This window comes from Podarcis vaucheri, assembly GCF_965113315.1.
Source record: "Podarcis vaucheri genome assembly, chromosome: 11".
In the NCBI taxonomy this organism is placed as follows: Eukaryota; Metazoa; Chordata; class Lepidosauria; order Squamata; family Lacertidae; genus Podarcis; species Podarcis vaucheri.
The window spans coordinates 51,663,002-51,679,726 of NC_138749.1; the positions used below are offsets into that span (position 1 = coordinate 51,663,002).

The 16,725-nt window shown below is 45.8% G+C and overlaps 1 protein-coding gene across 1 annotated transcript; it reads left to right on the forward strand.

The window, feature by feature from the left end:
• Nucleotides 1–717: 717 nt before the first annotated feature.
• MINAR2 (membrane integral NOTCH2 associated receptor 2) lies at nucleotides 718–13,480 on the forward strand. Its single transcript, XM_082191670.1, has 3 exons — nucleotides 718–1,007; nucleotides 11,926–12,171; nucleotides 13,300–13,480. The coding sequence occupies exons 1-3, from the start codon at nucleotides 843–845 to the stop codon at nucleotides 13,477–13,479; spliced, it is 591 nt and encodes a 196-aa protein (XP_082047796.1). The 5' UTR covers nucleotides 718–842; the 3' UTR covers nucleotide 13,480.
• Nucleotides 13,481–16,725: the final 3,245 nt, after the last annotated feature.

The following is a 16,725-nucleotide window of genomic DNA, read 5'->3' on the forward strand; positions in this document are numbered from 1 at the left end:
CGAAAGCACACCAAAAAGTGCAAGTAGATAAATAGGTACCGCTCTGGTGGGAAGGTAAACGGCGTTTCCATGCGCTGCTCTGGTTCGCCAGAAGCGGCTTAGTCATGCTGGCCACATGACCCGGAAGCTGTACACCGGCTCCCTCGGCCAATAAAGCGAGATGAGCACTGCAACCCCAGAGTCGGCCACGACTGGACCTAATGGTCAGGGGTCCCTTTACCTTTACCACAATGTGCTGTATTTCATGCCAGTGATTATCTTGTGACAGTCAAGAGTGTTTTGAATAGACATCTGAAATGCTGCCGTAGCAATAAAGTTGGGATTGGGGTTTTTTTTTTAAGCTACATTTTACATTGTAAGCTCTGGTGTCATTTTTATGCATACTTGCTGCAGAAATCGCTACTTCTGCAACTTTTGCTGCACTCACCTCGGGCATCTGGTAACTGATCATCATGTTTAGAGATTTCCTTTCCCTTCAGACCAGCTCTTGAAAACATCGGCTAATCCTTTAAAGCAGTGGTTCTCAACCTGTGGGTCCCCAGGTGTTGTTGGACTACAACTCCCATCATCCCTGAGCTCTGGCCTTGCTTGCTAGGGGTGATGAGAGTTGTAGTTCAATAAGATCTGGGGACCTACAAGTTGAGAAAGGCTGCTTTAAAAGGAGCAGCCATGTTGCTCGTTTTCATGTGCAGACAATAGGATATGTATCTGCCTGACATCAGTCAGCTACAGTTTCAGGTAGGAGAAAGGCAATATCCTTGTTCACTTAATTAATTATAGAAGAAGATAGGAGCTGCTCTGGCGTAGAGCAACTGGCTTTCACCAATATGTAACAGAGAAACATGGATCTCTCTGCACTGCCAAACAACAACCACCCCGACAAATTCTTGCAGCTAGACGTGAAATCCTTAGCAAAAACCTCTGTCTTTTTACAAACCTGGCTAGCAAATTTTCCAGACACACATCTTCCTGGGCAACAGCAATGGCACAACAGAGTCTATTCGCAGGTAAGTTGCTAGAGCACCAGATTAATCCTCTACTAATTCAATGGTTTGTTGTTGTACCTTTTACAGAGAACTTCACTGGACTGGGAAACCCTGTATCCCATCATGGCAACATCCCTGACTTAGTTTTGCTCCTATGCTTTAGACTTAAGTGGTTTGATATTTTAAATTCATTTTTGCTGGCATGATAGTTTCATGTTTTTGGTAGATATTGTCATATGGCATTATAACTGGAGGGCTTCACAGTCAAACCAAACCTAAAGGAAGCAAATCTGAGGGGGGGGGGGGGAATACAGCTTTAAAATGAAAGCTGGCCGCCATTGATCAGTTGGTACCACTTCAAAACAATCACCAGTCCTCTCTGGTCTCTTCCCTATATGCTGTTTATCAAGCATTCACCCTGAATTACTTGCACAAATTTGAGAGGAGATTATACGATGCCGGCAGATTATTGAGCATTCATCTTGTTGGTTTGCAGAGAGCTCATACAATGTCACGTCAAACAATTCTTACCCAAACTTTCTCCAGTGCAGCTCCCCACGCTTTTCCTATAGCCAAAAATCCAATTGGGGGCGGGCAGGCATGCAAATCTGTTATGCAACTTGAATTTACTGGTATGCCGTTGAATCTCACCCACAAAAGAAGCATCTGGAAGGAACCTTCAGTTATGAAGGTTGTGACAGAGATGCTGTGTGGGAAAGAACCAGGGCTGGATTTAGGTTTGATGAGGCCCTAAGCTACTGAAGGTAATGGGGCCCTTTATATGTCCAGATGTCCTTTGTCAACAAATTGTAGCTGTTTTTTGTGTTGAATATATGCTATATGGTAATTTATGGGCCTAGTAGGTATCTAAAGCCATTTGCACATGTTGACATGCCACCAGTCCATGCAGAATGTAGGCACCCTATATCTAGAAATGAGCAAACCAATGATATTTTAGGGAGCAGGCTAGCAGGCGGGGCCCATTACTTACATCTAAGGAGCCTACACAATACAAAACACTGTTGCTGTAAGTAGGTTTTAGTTTATTTGTTTTTTATCTTATATTTTGGAAATGTACATCCAGGTTATTTTCCTTTAATTTTTTTTTGAGGCCCCCAAGAGAGTGGGGCCCTAAGCTATACAGTGGTACCTCGGGTTACAGACGCTTCAGGTTACAGACTCCGCTAACCCAGAAATCGTACCTCGGGTTAAGAACTTTGCTTCAGGATGAGAACAGAAATTGTGCTCTGGCGGTGCGGCGGTGGCAGGAGGCCCCATTAGCTAAAGTGGTACCTCAGGTTAAGAGCAGTTTCAGGTTAAGAATGGACCTCCAGAATGTATTAAGTTCTAAATCCAAGGTACCACTGTAGCTTGTTTAGCTTATACATAAATCCGGCACTGGCTAGAACACATACAGTGGTGCCTCGCAAGACGAAATTAATCCGTTCCGCGAGTCTCTTCATCTAGCAGTTTTTTCGTCTTGCGAAGCAACCCTATTAGCGGCTTAGCGGATTAGCGCTATTAGCGGTTTAGCGGCTATTAAAGGCTTAGCGGCTATTAAAGGCTTAGCGGATTAGCGGCTAAAAGGCTATTAGCGGCTTAGCGGCTTAGAAAAAGGGGGGGAACGGAAAAAAATCGGAACACTCGCAAGACGTTTTCATCTTGCAAAGCAAGCCCATAGGGAAAATCGTCTTGCGAAGCAGCTCAAAAATGGAAAACCCTTTCGTCTAGCGGGTTTTTCGTCTTGTGGGGCACCACTGTATTCTTTAAACACTAGCTCAGCTTATCTCACTTGTGTCATAAGAGCACTTGGGATACATGTGTGGGGACCCTCAGTTCTGAGCACAGGACTTGAGGCTTATTGCCACACAGCTCATGATGGCTGCTGAAAATGTTGGGTGTGTGTCCACAGTAAGCCAAGTGTGCACATTCACCAACATTCAGCCTTCAGCATTCACTGTTTAGTGCTGTTTTTCAAGCACTTGCCAATGTGCCGAATCCTGCGCATGGCCATCTAAAAGAGACTTTAAATGCTTTCCCCACAGCAACCACACGCCCTTGGTTCGCACATGCAGACAACCCTTTAATAAAATTTGATTTTCAGCAACTGTTACACTAAAGTATTTGCATATATTTCTCTTCCCTTCCCCCCTTCCCAGTGTATGTGTTTGGTACCTCATAATGCAGATCAATAAAAACTCTCAGGTTTGTCTGTCAGGGCTTAAAGGAGTTTCCTTTTTTAAAAGAAGAAGAAGAAAGTATGGTCCAACCTGGGAGAGAGAGAGAGAGAGAGAGAGAGAGAGAGAGAGAGAGAGAGAGATGCGAGGCATTAAAAGAAACCCTATATTTTAAACCTTCAGAGAGCTTTCTGGGAGAATGTCTTATTGAAATGTAAAATTAAACAGAAACACATTCCTTGATAGGCCCAAACTTAAAGCCTGATCTTATCCATGCTGACTTAGGAATGAGTCTGACCAATTTCAGCAAGTTTTACTTGGAAATAATTACGTTTGAGATTGCCGCCTTAATTGTTAACGCGCCCCCCCTTGTTTTAACGATCAAAAAATAAGGAGAAACTGCATATGTCTTACATGTTCCAGATATCAAAATAAACATGATGTACGCACTGTGTAGAATGAATGCTTGATGAATAGCGTGTTTTGTTTTAGGACGAAAGGCCTAATGAGGTTAAGGGTTAGTTAAGACCGGAATAGGAGTGGGGTGTGTGTGTTTCGTGTTCCTTTTCAGAAGAGATGTGAGTGACCTCTAGGTTCCTGAAGTCATTAAACCCTGAAAGCAACCTAAATTCCCAGCCCTGGAATTCATTTTATTTTAACAAACACTTGCTTCTTCGGACTCGCTGCCTCCGTGCTGTGTTTGTGAGATTGTCACGACCTTTACCGAGAGATCATTCAGATTAATGTGCCCCCCTGTGCTTCTGAAAGTGCTTTCCTCTGCCTAAAAGTGTTTTCATTTATTTTCCACCAAATTCTGAGGCCGCCATGACAGGTAACTCGGGTTTCAGACCAATAGTCTATCTTTTGACTTTTTAAAAAATCTGCTTTGGGGGAGTCTATTTCCTCCCCTCTCATCTAATTTCAGATAATGGAAGGTAAAGCCTGCCCAAGTCCTATCGGCCTTTGCACTGAAAATTTTTGCCCCGCGAAAGAGAGAGCGGTCTTCCTTTTCTTTGCTAAACCACACACTTAGACTCTCTGGCCCCGATCCAACTACACACGTGCGGCAGCAGCTGGGCTTGTGCACAAGGATGCCTGTTAGAAATACAATAAGCCTGACAATTAGCTGTTTGGTGAGGAGCCTGCTTCAGAACATATGGCCGCTAGCTGGAGTGACTACAATTAACCTTCTCTTTTCCCTAATCACATTACACACCCTTTGTTCATCCACATGAAACCCGTAAGAAGCAAACCTGCCTCATCATCATGCTACAGGTGGCAAACTGAACCCAAAAGCTAGTCATTTTACCTATGGCCACCCAACAAATTCCAAGCTCAAACTGAACTTGTGCCCAGCTCTCTCAGGTCCATACCACAATAGCGTTGTAATCGGAGGGTGTGAGACTCTTACTAATAAGACCATGGCTGCAGATTAATCTTAACAGATGTGATGTTCAGGCTCTTTCTTGGCAAGTAGCCACAAAAAAAATCCTAGAATCTGACCTTTGTGCTTCTAGTCTAGGCTATTCAAACCCTACAAGTGTCCCCATTTTCCACGAACATTCCTGGATTTACAGAAGCCGTCCCAGTTCCTGATTTGATCCCAGAATGTCCCATTTCTCCTTACAACATCTGTATTTTCATTGGAGAAATGGAGGAGGGAACGGAGTTATGCGACTCCTCCAAACCAAGGAGATAAGTAACTATACATCCTTTAGAAGACATTTGAAGGCAGCCCTGTATAGGGAAGGTTATTTAATGCCTAATGTTTTGTTGTATTTTTCTGTATGTTGGAAGAGTGGCTGGGGCAGAAGGATGGGGTATAAATAAAATGATGATTGAATAGGATATCCCTATTTTCATAGGAGAAATATTGGAGGGTATTCTATGTCTGGACGCAGGTGGCGCTGTGGGTTAAACCACAGAGCCTAGGACTTGCCGATCAGAAGGTCAGCAGTTCGAATCCCCGCGACAGGGTGAGCTCCTGTTGCTTGGTCCCTGCTCCTGCCAACCTAGCAGTTCGAAAGCACGTCAAAGGGCAAGTAGATAAAAACGCGGGAAGGTAAACAGTGTTTCCATGTGCTGCTCTAGTTCACCAGAAGCGGCTTAGTCATGCTGGCCACATGACCCGGAAGCTGTACGCCGGCTCCCTTGGCCAATAAAGCGAGATGAGCACTGCAACCCCAGAGTCATCCACGACTGGAACTAATGGTCAGGGGTCCCTTTACCTTTACCTATTCTATGTCCAGGGATGGACTAGCATGTGATTAACCTGAGGCATTTGGAAATACTAGTTTGGAGCAAGGAATGGACCTGTTACAAAGCAAACATGTCCTTTGCCACAAGAAGAGGACAAGACTTAAATTTATGGTACAGCACTACCTAGCAGTTGGGTGTGTTGCTTATATACTCATTACAGTAGATTTTCCTGCAGGTTATCCCTACAGTAAAAGAGCAAATTGAGCCATACCATGCAGACTGGCACGAACCGACTAGGGCTACTGAATTACTCATCACATATAGACTTTAGAAAGCCAAACTAAAGCAGTAGTGAAGATTACCCAAATAAGGCAGCTCTCTCTAGACAATAAGTCCCATTAAACACATGAACTTCCAGGAAAATTTGTAGGATCAGGATGTAAGAGTGTTGTGTGTGAACTGCAAAAAGCAGACATGCGTTGGCTAGAGGTCGTCTGATCCTCAGGTTCCAAAAAACAATTTCCTGCAGGCTTTCCCTTTAATGGTAAGCAATCAGAATTCCATGTGGAAGCTTTTATGATGCAAATAAACTCATAAGCTTCCTCCCTCCCTCCATTTAACCTCTGTAGTAGTCACAGCGAGGACTGACTGCAACGTCGATCTTCTTGCAATGCTTCCACTTACACTTGGACACACCAGCCAGTTTTACAGCCTGTGGACCAAGTCACATGGCCTGCCCCCCCCCCCCAATTATACTACTTTCTGATCTGTCTGGAGAGCCAGTGTGGTGTAGTGGTTAAGAGCAGTGGACTCATAATCTGGTGAACTGGGTTCAATTCCCCGCTCCTCCACATGCAGCTGCTGGGTGACCTTGGGCTAGTCACACTTCTCTGAAGTCTCTCAGCCCCACTCACCTCACAGAGTGTTTGTTATGGGGGAGGAAGGGAAAGGAGATTGTTAGCCACTTTGAGACTCCTTAGGGTAGTGATAAAGCGGGATATCAAATCCAATCCAAACTCTGTCTTTGCTTTCGGTCCACATGTGCTCAGAGGTGCAGTTGCCTAAGCCACTCTACAAAGCCAAGTGCGTATACTTGAACAATGTTGTTCATGGTGATGATAAAAAATGAGATCTGGATGTACATCAATGTTCTCAGACATCACCGTGCAGCTGATCAGTAAGGACCGATGGGGGAGAAAACCCATTACTGAATGTGACCTACTCACCCCCCAAAAGTGGCTGAACTGAAACTAATTTACATCTTTGAAGACAAGACCTGCCCTGCAGAATCATCTCCATGCAAGCCAGTCTTCTGCTTCTAACTGCAGCCAGCCAGATGCTTTGGGAAGGTCACAGAAGGCCAGACATTCCTGCAACGCCAGATGCCATCCATGGCCTCTACGAAAAGGTTTCGTTCTTCTAACAATTGCTCTCACAATTTCACAAGAAATTTCAAACTCCAGCACTAATTCATCGTGTTAGGGGGAAGCCAATGTAATGCTCTTCAGATGTGGTTGGACTCCAACTTCCATCAGCTACAGAATGGTCTGTAGTCCAGGATAACGGGAATTGTAGTCCAATATCATCTGCCAGGCACCACTTCTGTGGCTACTCCTCTTTAACGGGGCAATGCCTTATACTTTGCTGTTTAGACGTGTCCGACTCTTTGTGACCCCATGGACCAGAGCACGCCAGGCACTCCTGTCTTCCACTGCCTCCCGCAGTTTGGTCAGACTCATTCTGGTAGCTTCGAGAACACTGTCCAACCATCTCGTCCTCTGTCGTCCCCTTCTCCTTGTGCCCTCAATTTTTCCCACATCAGGGTCTTTTCCAGGGAGTCTTCTCTTCTCATGAGGTGGCCAAAGTATTGGAGCCTCAGCTTCAGGATCTGTCCTTCCAGTGAGCACTCAGGGCTGATTTCCTTCAGAATGGAGAGGTTTGATCTTCTTGCAGTCCATGGGACTCTCAAGAGTCTCCTTCAGCACCATAATTCAAAAGCAGATGCCTTATACAGATCAGACCAATTGTATCTCTAACTCAGCACTGTCTATTTGGGCTGGGCGACACCTGGTTTTCAACATAGTGATATATCACCAGCTCAATATTGCAATATATATATCACAATGTCTGAAATAAGAATGGATCTACGTAGAGGCATTGGCTGGGTTCACCGTTTTTCCTGCATTCTGATTTTTGCCGGTGTCTGCTCATGATTCACTGCCCCCTACAGAAGGCAGGGGAGATTTGAGCTGGCGGAGTTAACGGGTCGCACGAATGGAGAGAAGCAGTGGCTGGCTTCCAGGTTTATCCCCCACTGTGATTTTTGCATAGCACACGCATCATTTGCGATATATTCCCAGGTCAATAAATATGAAACCTATATCACAATATGGTCTTCACAGTGGTTTTCGACGATATATCCATATATAGGCCAGCCTTACTGTCTATTCTAACTGCTACTAGTATTCAAGGCTCTCAGGACCCAGGGGTCTTCCTATTACCTGCTACCTGATATGACAAGGATTGCACCGGGGCCCTTTTGTGTGCATAACATGAGATCTGTCACTGAATAAATGATCCCTCTACATAGCTGTCAAGTGTCCCTTATTTGAAGGGACAGTCCCTTATTCCAGGGCCATGTCCCGCTGCTGTCCCTTATTGATGGATGTCCCTTAAATGTCCCTTAAATTTCAAAGGAAGCAGCTCCTCTCCCTCCCTCCCTGCCGGCCAGGGAGGAGGGAGGCTCCAACAGTATTGCTTGGCTGTGTTGCTCACCCAACAAGAAGTCTAAGAATGACTGGGGGGGTGGAGCTTGCATGCCTTGTGTGTGGCTAGTTAATGCAAGCTGAGGAGGTTTTTGAATGCTGGACGCCATTTTGTTGCACGTGCTGCTGCAAACTTTGCAGTGCAAAGCCAGGCTGGGGAGCCATCTTAAGTTGAGGCTGCATAGGTCTTGTGGTGCATGTGATTCAGATTCTATTCAGTTGAACCTCTGGTTACAAAGTTGGTTGGACAGTGTTCTCGGAGCTACCAGCATGAGTTTGACCAAATTGCAGGAGGACAGGAAGACTGGGGTGCCTGGAACAGGTGAGGCTGCAGGTCCCTTATTTTGGCTGCTGGTCCCTTATTTTCAAGGCTGCTGGTCCCTTATTTTCAAATCTGTAAGTTGACAGCTATGTCCCTCTAATGGCCATCCCCAGTGGTATGTGGGAGCACATCTGTGACCTAAGAGTGTACTAACACCACAGCACATTGTCTCTTAAGAGTACAGTGGTACCTCTGGTTACGTACTTAATTCGTTCCGGAGGTCTGCTCTTAACCTGAAACTGTTCTTAACCTGAAGCACCACTTTAGCTAATGGGGCCTCCCAGGCTGCTGCTGCGCCACCGGAGCACAATTTCTGTTCTCATCCTGAAGCAAAGTTCTTAACCTGAAGCACTATTTCTGGGTTAGCGGAGTCTGTAACCTGAAGCGTATGTAACCCGAGGTACCACTGTACATTCTGATTTCTGATTTTCTTCTTTCCCCTCAACACTTTTTAAAATAACCATCACACTCAGATCACATTATTTTTATGCCTTTTTCCACATCCATCTCCCACCCCACCCTAATAGCACCAGTAGTAAAATAGCCCTTCTTTTCCATATCCAGTTCGCAAGCCTGAGACATCATTAGCATCTCTGAAGAACTTTAAATACATAATAGGGTGACGGCATGCGCGCGCGCACACACACACACACACACACACACACACACACAAGATAAGCTATTGCGGTGGTGCCATTTCAATTAGGCTCATGAAAGCTCAAGGGGGCAAACCACGATTCACAAAAGACATGCAAGATAATCTGATCGGAGGATATGTCAGGGCTCAGAAATGGCATATGGAAACCGACAGGAGCTAAAACTGCAGCTGGCGGGCACTGCAGATCGATTCACTCTCTAGCAGTAGCCGAGGATAATTTTAGAGCTCTAAAGCAGGCTTGGCAACTTAGGCATGTGAAAGGGGTGTGAATGCCAGAATCCTCCTGCACAGGGTTCCTTCTAACGATTTCCTTGCAATCTCTCTGGCTGCAATCCAAAAACAGACAGCAATTATTTCGCGCTTGATTACATCTTTTTCTCTGCTTTGCAAGCATGGTGTGTGTACCTGCAACCTTTCCCTTTAATGGTGAACAATCAGAATTCCATCTGGTACGCAAGTATCTTCCCAGATAGTCTCGTTTATTCTTCCCATGATTGGCTCCCTCGCTTCTTCATCTCATTGGCTCTGAGAGACGCTACTCATTGGAAGAAGCATCCTTTTGCATGTCGAGGTCCCCAGGGCCACCCCAATAACTCACACATCACCACCAAATTTTTTGTTTAAGGTTTTTGGCATAATTCTGGCCACAACTTTATTAAAATACAAACATATGAGTGGTTGCTTAGGCACTGGTTGCGACTATCTGCCCCCACCGTGGGGGACAGACTGGCATTCTGCACGCCTGCGAAAGTCAGAATAGGGGAATACACTTGGGGGTAGCTACGGAGCAGGGAACCTGCCCTCAGCCCACCCCAAATGCAGCCAGGAGCTCTTGCAGTGGCCCGAGCCCCCTTGACAGGGTGGACAAGCAATAGTTAGCCCCCAATTCCTTTAACGGAATCCCTTGCAGCAGCAGCATTAGAGGGGCAGGCACAGCCAATCCATGCCCTCAACCAACCAAACCATAAGCCAATGCCTAACTGCAACCGTACAAGTTGTGGCGATTTGCTACGCAGTAGGCAAAAACCAAATGGCCCCAGCCAATCAGCCAGATGGACAAAATTCCTACTGGGCCCCTGCCCCAAGAGCAAACGACCCCATGACAGGCATAGCAAGATCAAAGCGAACAACCCTAAATATAGGGGGGGGGGGCAATCCGATAAACGGGTGAAAAAGGAAGCCCTAGCCTCGTGCAAGGAGTTTTTGCATTCCTGGTTGTCAATCAACAAATGGCAACATTAACTTCTTCCCAACAACGAGGGAAGCCCCAATCGCATCAGTGGCCAATGATCAATTAGCCCGCCCCAACTTTGGAGTGTCCTGGCGGCCCCCACCGCAACACATGCTCTCCATGAAGGAGAACGTGCTTTCCTGCACGTCTTGCTTTTTAAACCATGACTTGCACCTGGGAAAATCTTGTGGCGCATATTCCACAACTGATTTTGTTTTCTGCTTTTGAAGCAAGGGGAAAGGGAATGAGGAGTTTGCCTGATGCAAGGTGGCGCAGGATTGCAGTTCATGGTCGTGGCTTCTGCTTGGAAACCGTGAACCTTGTCAGGAAGTCAACATTCTGTGAGTTTACACATAGGAAAGAGGAAAAGGTGCTTTCTACTCTAGGTGCTTCGACCAAAATATTGACCCTCAGAGGAGCAGGAGAGAGAAAGAGAGAGAGAGAGGGGAGAGAATTGGCTTCCAAATATAAAGAAATATATTTACTTCAGACTGAGTATGGCATACATAGGAAGAGGACAGTTGGAGGAGCAGGGTCCCTGCATGAAAGACAGGGCAGAAAAAGGTCTCCAGACTGAGAGACCGGGAGAAGAAGTAGGCTTAGGTGGGAGATGGGAAGGTCTATTCTGTGTGTAGATAAATGATTGGATATGTATATATGATATGAATATAATAAAGGGCCCTACAGTTATTTCATCTCTTTCTCTCCTTATTTTTTGTTTTTTTAATTTATTATGTTTTGTAAATTAGGACGATTTTTGTATTTTATGTTGAAATTTTTTAAACAAAAATATTATAAAAAGTAAAGAAATTAGGCTTGTGGCATCCATTAACATGATTTGCTTGTGGGGTATTTATACACGTTCATGTCCATCGTTTGTTCAGTCCACACTTTTCAGCACATTTCCTCATCACTTTCCTAACCACAAAAACAATGAAGTTTGTCTGTTTGTTTAAGCAGATTCAGTGTTCTAGGACAATAATATGCTTTAATATAGTTTAACTGTGCAAAGCTAAATTCCTGGCATCTCTGCTGCAAAATGCTGATCGTCTGGAGGAAACCTATAATTCAATTTATTAATGTGTAATAATCAGTCTTTTGTGGAATTAATGATACCTGGCTAAAGTTTTGGATTTTGAACTGGGAAGTTTGAATTGGCATTCCACTTCCAGGGTGAAAAGTAATAGGAACTCTCTCGCTTTGGTGATGATGAATAAGGAAATATAGCCGCCTGCTGTCAGCTTTTGCTGCATATGTAGGTAAATTGCTGCTTTAAAATAATGTGTTTTGGCATCAAGTTGCTTTGTATTCATCTATATCTGAATTCCATGAATAATCGTTGAATCTTAGTCAAGCCTTTCTTGTGACCAGGTTGTTAAAGAACTTTTCAGATTTGTATAGTAATTTGACCATATTACAAGAACAAAGATGACTGTTCCTCTCAACAGAAGATTTTCAAAGCTATGAGGATTAGCTGATGATTACTGTAAAGGGCTTTGTTAAGCTCCAGAGGAAGTCTGTGAAATAATATGCTCTTAGGTAAATGTTGATGACAGCCTTCATCCTTTTCGTATGTGTATCTTCCAGAGAGAAAAGAAAAATTTACGTGAGCAGCCTATCGTGGAAGTGAGTGAGCCCCATCCTGCAGCTATAGATAAAACCCTTGGAAAACACATTACACCAATCACCTTGAAATCAACCATCAAAAGAAATCCTCTTTACAGTGATGTCTTCCCTGATGACAGCTGGAAGGAGGGGAAAAAATACCCATCCTGGACTGTCCAAGACTACGACAGACATTCCTTAAACTCTAGCCTGGCTCACTATCTAAAGGTACAATTCTGCAAAATCACATCTGCCCCCACAAAAAAATTATACCGGGGTCGGTAATGTGATGCCCATAGACACCCATAGAGACCTTCCATGATTCGCACATGTCCTCTTTCCCCAGCTGAAATTAGACATGAAAGAAGCATTCTGTTTCAACCAAGTCAATAGTTTGGGGTAATGCCAGCAACACTTTTTCTGGTTTGCAAATATAAGCATGGGCCCCAAAAGGTTGGCAACCCTAGAACTACACTGTTTTATTTGTGCCTGAGATACTGGACATTTAAGTACCTGGGGAAATTGGGTACCGCACAGAGCAAAAGGAGCACTAAGCTTTGGGGCTGCTTGCAGAAGCCCAGATCCTAACTTTTGGCTCTGTGCATGGAAAGCGCTTCCATTCATGGAAGGAAGGTTGCACTTATGGGAGTGGTCACTCTGTGAATGGAATAAGTTCCTATCGACAGTACAAAAAGCCAGGATGCAAGTCAGTGTGTTTTCATTCTTTCTAAATTGTTTATTGTTGCTCCGTTAAGCTTCCATGCCAATGAAGTTTCACAAGTATGTAAACTGGTCCATCACACTGAGTCCGCTGTGCACCATTTTATGTATGGAGGTGTGGCCCCACCCCCATCTAGCCCTCATGCTACTAAGTTGAAGTGTCTGAACCATGGGTAGGCAAACTAAGGCCCGGGGGCTGGATCTGGCCCAATCGCCTTCTAAATCCGGCCCGCGGACGGTCTGGGCATCAGCATGCTTTTACATGAGTAGAATGTGTCCTTTTATTTAAAATGCATCTCTAGGTTATTTGTGGGGCCTGCCTGGTGTTTTGACATGAGTGGAATGTGTGCTTTTATTTAAAACACATTTCTGGGTTATTTGTGGGGCATAGGAATTTGTTCTTTCCCCCCTTTTGAAATATAGTCTGGCCCCCCACAAGGTCTGAGGGACAGTGGACCAGCCCCCTGCTGAAAAAGATTGCTGACCCCTGGTCTGAACTGTTGCAGGTTGAAAGCCCTTGGACATATCTGGGGTGGCCATAGTTCATTTTTCAGTGGTAGCCAAAATATATTCAACTGCATGATGTTGTTGTTGATTGTCTACGCACAAGAAAGAACCCAGTCAATTTTGTTGCAGGAAAACCCAAACGACCTGCAGTACTGGTTGGAAGATATTTACACACCAGGATATGACACCTTACTGAAAAAGAAGGAGAGAGAAAGGAAACACTCGCGATGTTGCCTCATTGCGCTGCTCCTGACATTGCTGGTTTGCGTCATCATAACAACGGTGACAGTTTGTGTTCTGTTTACCTGATACAGCCAAATTCAGCCAATAAAAGTTTCTGGACAATGCTTTCCTCTAATATTTTTTTTTACTGGAAACTGCAATCTGTAGTTTTGTTTTCATCAAAGGGCTAGAAACATCCCACAGCATAGCTGGTTGTCTTTCAAAAGCTACAGTGATTCCAGCATTGCAATCCATTTTTGAAATCAACAGCAAGGTACCTCTTAAATGTGATGACTTTTAGATTACATCCTGAGGGAAAACCTTCTGTACTGAATCTGTCAAAGGTAACCGGGTCATTGATCGATTCAGTCTCCTCAGCGGTAACTCTGAATAGAGCCAGAAGAATCCAATCTATCTTGTGCCTCTAAGGCAAGGGTAGTCAACATGATGCCCGCCAGATATTTTGGACCAGAACCGCCAATCTCTCTGATGGGATCATCATGCTGGCTGGTGCTTATGGAAGGTGTAGTCCAAAAACCAGTGCGGGATTTACGTATAAGCTAAACAAGCTATAGCTTTTAGGGCCCCACTCTCTTGCCCCCCCCAAAAAAATTAAAGGGCAAAAACCTGGAGGTACATTTCCAAAATATAAGATAAAAAACAAATACAGTGGTGCCTCGCAAGACGAAAAGAAACCGTTCTGTGATTCTCTTCGTCTAGCGGTTTTTTTGTCTTGCGAAGCAAGCCCATTGACGGATTAGCGGATTAGCGCTATTAGCGCTATTAGTGGCTTTTAGCAGCTTATCTGCTGATCGGATCAGCTGATAAGCGGCTTAGCGGCTTAGAAAAAGGGGGGGAGGGGAAAAAAACCAGCAGGAACTCGCAAGACATTTTCGTCTTGCGAAGCGAGCCCATAGGAAATTCGTTTTGCGAAGCACCTCCAAAACGGAAAACTCTTTCGTCTAGCGAGTTTTCCGTCTTGCGGGGCATTCGTCTTGCGGGGCACCACTGTAAAATAAAACCTACATACCTATTAAGTCCATAAATTACCATATAGCATATATTCAAAGCAAAAAAAACCAGCGGCAATTTGTTGTTGACAAAGGACAGCTGGACATATAAAGGGCCCCATTACCTTCAGTTAGCTTAGGGCCTCCTCAAACCTAAATCCAGCCCTGCCAATAACTTCTGTCAGGCATCAGCACAGAGCCATTTCTACTACAGTTTTCCACAGTGCCCAACTAGCATAACAGCCCACCTATATTTTTGCTCCTCGACAAACAGAATTCAGGGCCATGTTTCCTCTGAATATGGAGACTCCATCTTTAGCTAGCGTGGGAAATGGCCAGCCCTAGGGTAAATAGTACCGTAAGTGAGGAACCACAGAATTGTAAAGTTGGAAGGGACCCCAACCCCTTGAAATTCAGGAACCTTTGTGACGGACGGCCATCCAACCTCTGCTTAAAAACCCAGAGATGTGGGGAGGTGGCCCCGGACGCAATTTGGCGAGGGGGAACAAACAGGCACCCCCCAAAGCTGGCTCCTTCAAATGAGGCCTGGCTCCACACAAGGAGTTGTGCCTAAGCTGCTGTGTTTGTACCCGGTCGCACAAACCCCAGGGTCTGGCCCGCCCCAGGGAATAAGACCAGGAGGAGAGTGGGCGGCCACGCTGGTACCCACCCTCCTCAGCAGCAGCTCCCCCGCCTGGCCAGGGGCGAACGAAGGCGCTGTGACACCCAGGGTGGGGCGTTACTACGTAGGGTGCATGTGTGCCATAGGTAGCAATGCCGCACATGCGCTGTACATAGTTTGCCGCCGGCGCCGGGATCCTCTGCTCGTGGCTGCAGCCACAAACGGAGGATCCTCCACGTGCAGTTGTGGCGGCGCGATGGCAGCTCGCGCCCCCACAGGGGGCCTTCTTGTTACCCCCACAGACATGGCACCCGGTGGGTACCGCCCCCACCCCCCATTGTGACGCCACTGCATCTGGTCACATCTGACCCGGTGGCAGAGAACAGCCCTTCTTAGTCGGGGTGAGATGCCACAGGGGAAAAGAGCAGGACGAGAGTCAGTGGCAGCTTCCCTCCCTCTCCAGCCCTGGACTCTGGCATGTGGGGTGCACCCCGCCCTGGGCAGTGCAGGCATGCGCTCCACCACTGTAAAAAAAACCCAAGGAAGGAGAGTCTCTTTGGTGCCGTTGCCCCCCACCTGCTGTGATCAGCTTTGCAGGGCCACCCAGAAGTTTTAACACGAGGCCTGGTACAGGTGTGATGTGGGGTGCCACATACAAGAGTTATTGCACACATGACTCAAATTCCTTTCCTGCATCTCCTTCTAGCCCTGGGTTCAAGCAGAATGAAGACATGCTTTGTTTTTGTTTTTCTGACATGAAGATTAGAGAAGAAGAATTGGGCTGTACTTCGGAGAATCTCTCCCTCCCAATTTGAACCCTCTTTTTTCGGCTCCCTGGGGCTCAGTCTCCTAGGTCACTTTAGTCTCCTCCATTATTCTCTCAGAAAGAATTCCTCCCTTAAAGCCTTGCCTCACACAGCTCCCATGTATTTTTCTATGGCAACTGCCACAGAAAATTACTCCCCTGTACCACCTTGCCTGCAAACCTTAGGTGGGCATTCACTCTCGTGGTCAATGGCACACATAGCAACTGAGGCACAGGGCCCCGTGCTTTCTGTGGGATAGGTCAGCCCTGCATCTTTGCAGTGTTACCAAGGACTTAGCTAGACTGGTAAAGAAAAAGCGTTTTGTATGCAATACAGTGGTACCTTGGGTTACAGACGCTTCAGGTTACAGACTCCGCTAACCCAGAAATAGTACCTCAGGTTAAGAACTTTGCTTCAGGATGAGAACAGAAATCGTGCTCCAGCAGTGTGGCAGCAGCGGGAGGCCCCATTAGCTAAAGTGGTGCTTCAGGTTAAGAACAGTTTCAGGTTAAGAACGGACCTCTGGAACGAATTAAGTACTTAACCCGAGGTACCACTGTATAACACTGCGACACCAGATGGCGCTGCGGAGTTCCATTTTTGCCAACACGCTTTCTCATTATAAAGGTTACAACGCATTTTGCTGAAGCGCTTCTTTGATATGTCTGGATCCAGCCCACGTTGTTTGCAGGACTGTTCAGCAGAATGAGCAAGAGGTCTCGTCCCCCAATAATGAGAAACCACATTTTTGAAGCAATTCACATGATCATCTAAAAGACCTCCCCTCCACACACAAACAAGACTACCGTATTTTCCTGTGTATAACACGCCCCCGTGTATTTGGGGGGGGGACTCCAAATTGAGAAAATGAGGGGAGATTGCCCAGACTTGTTGA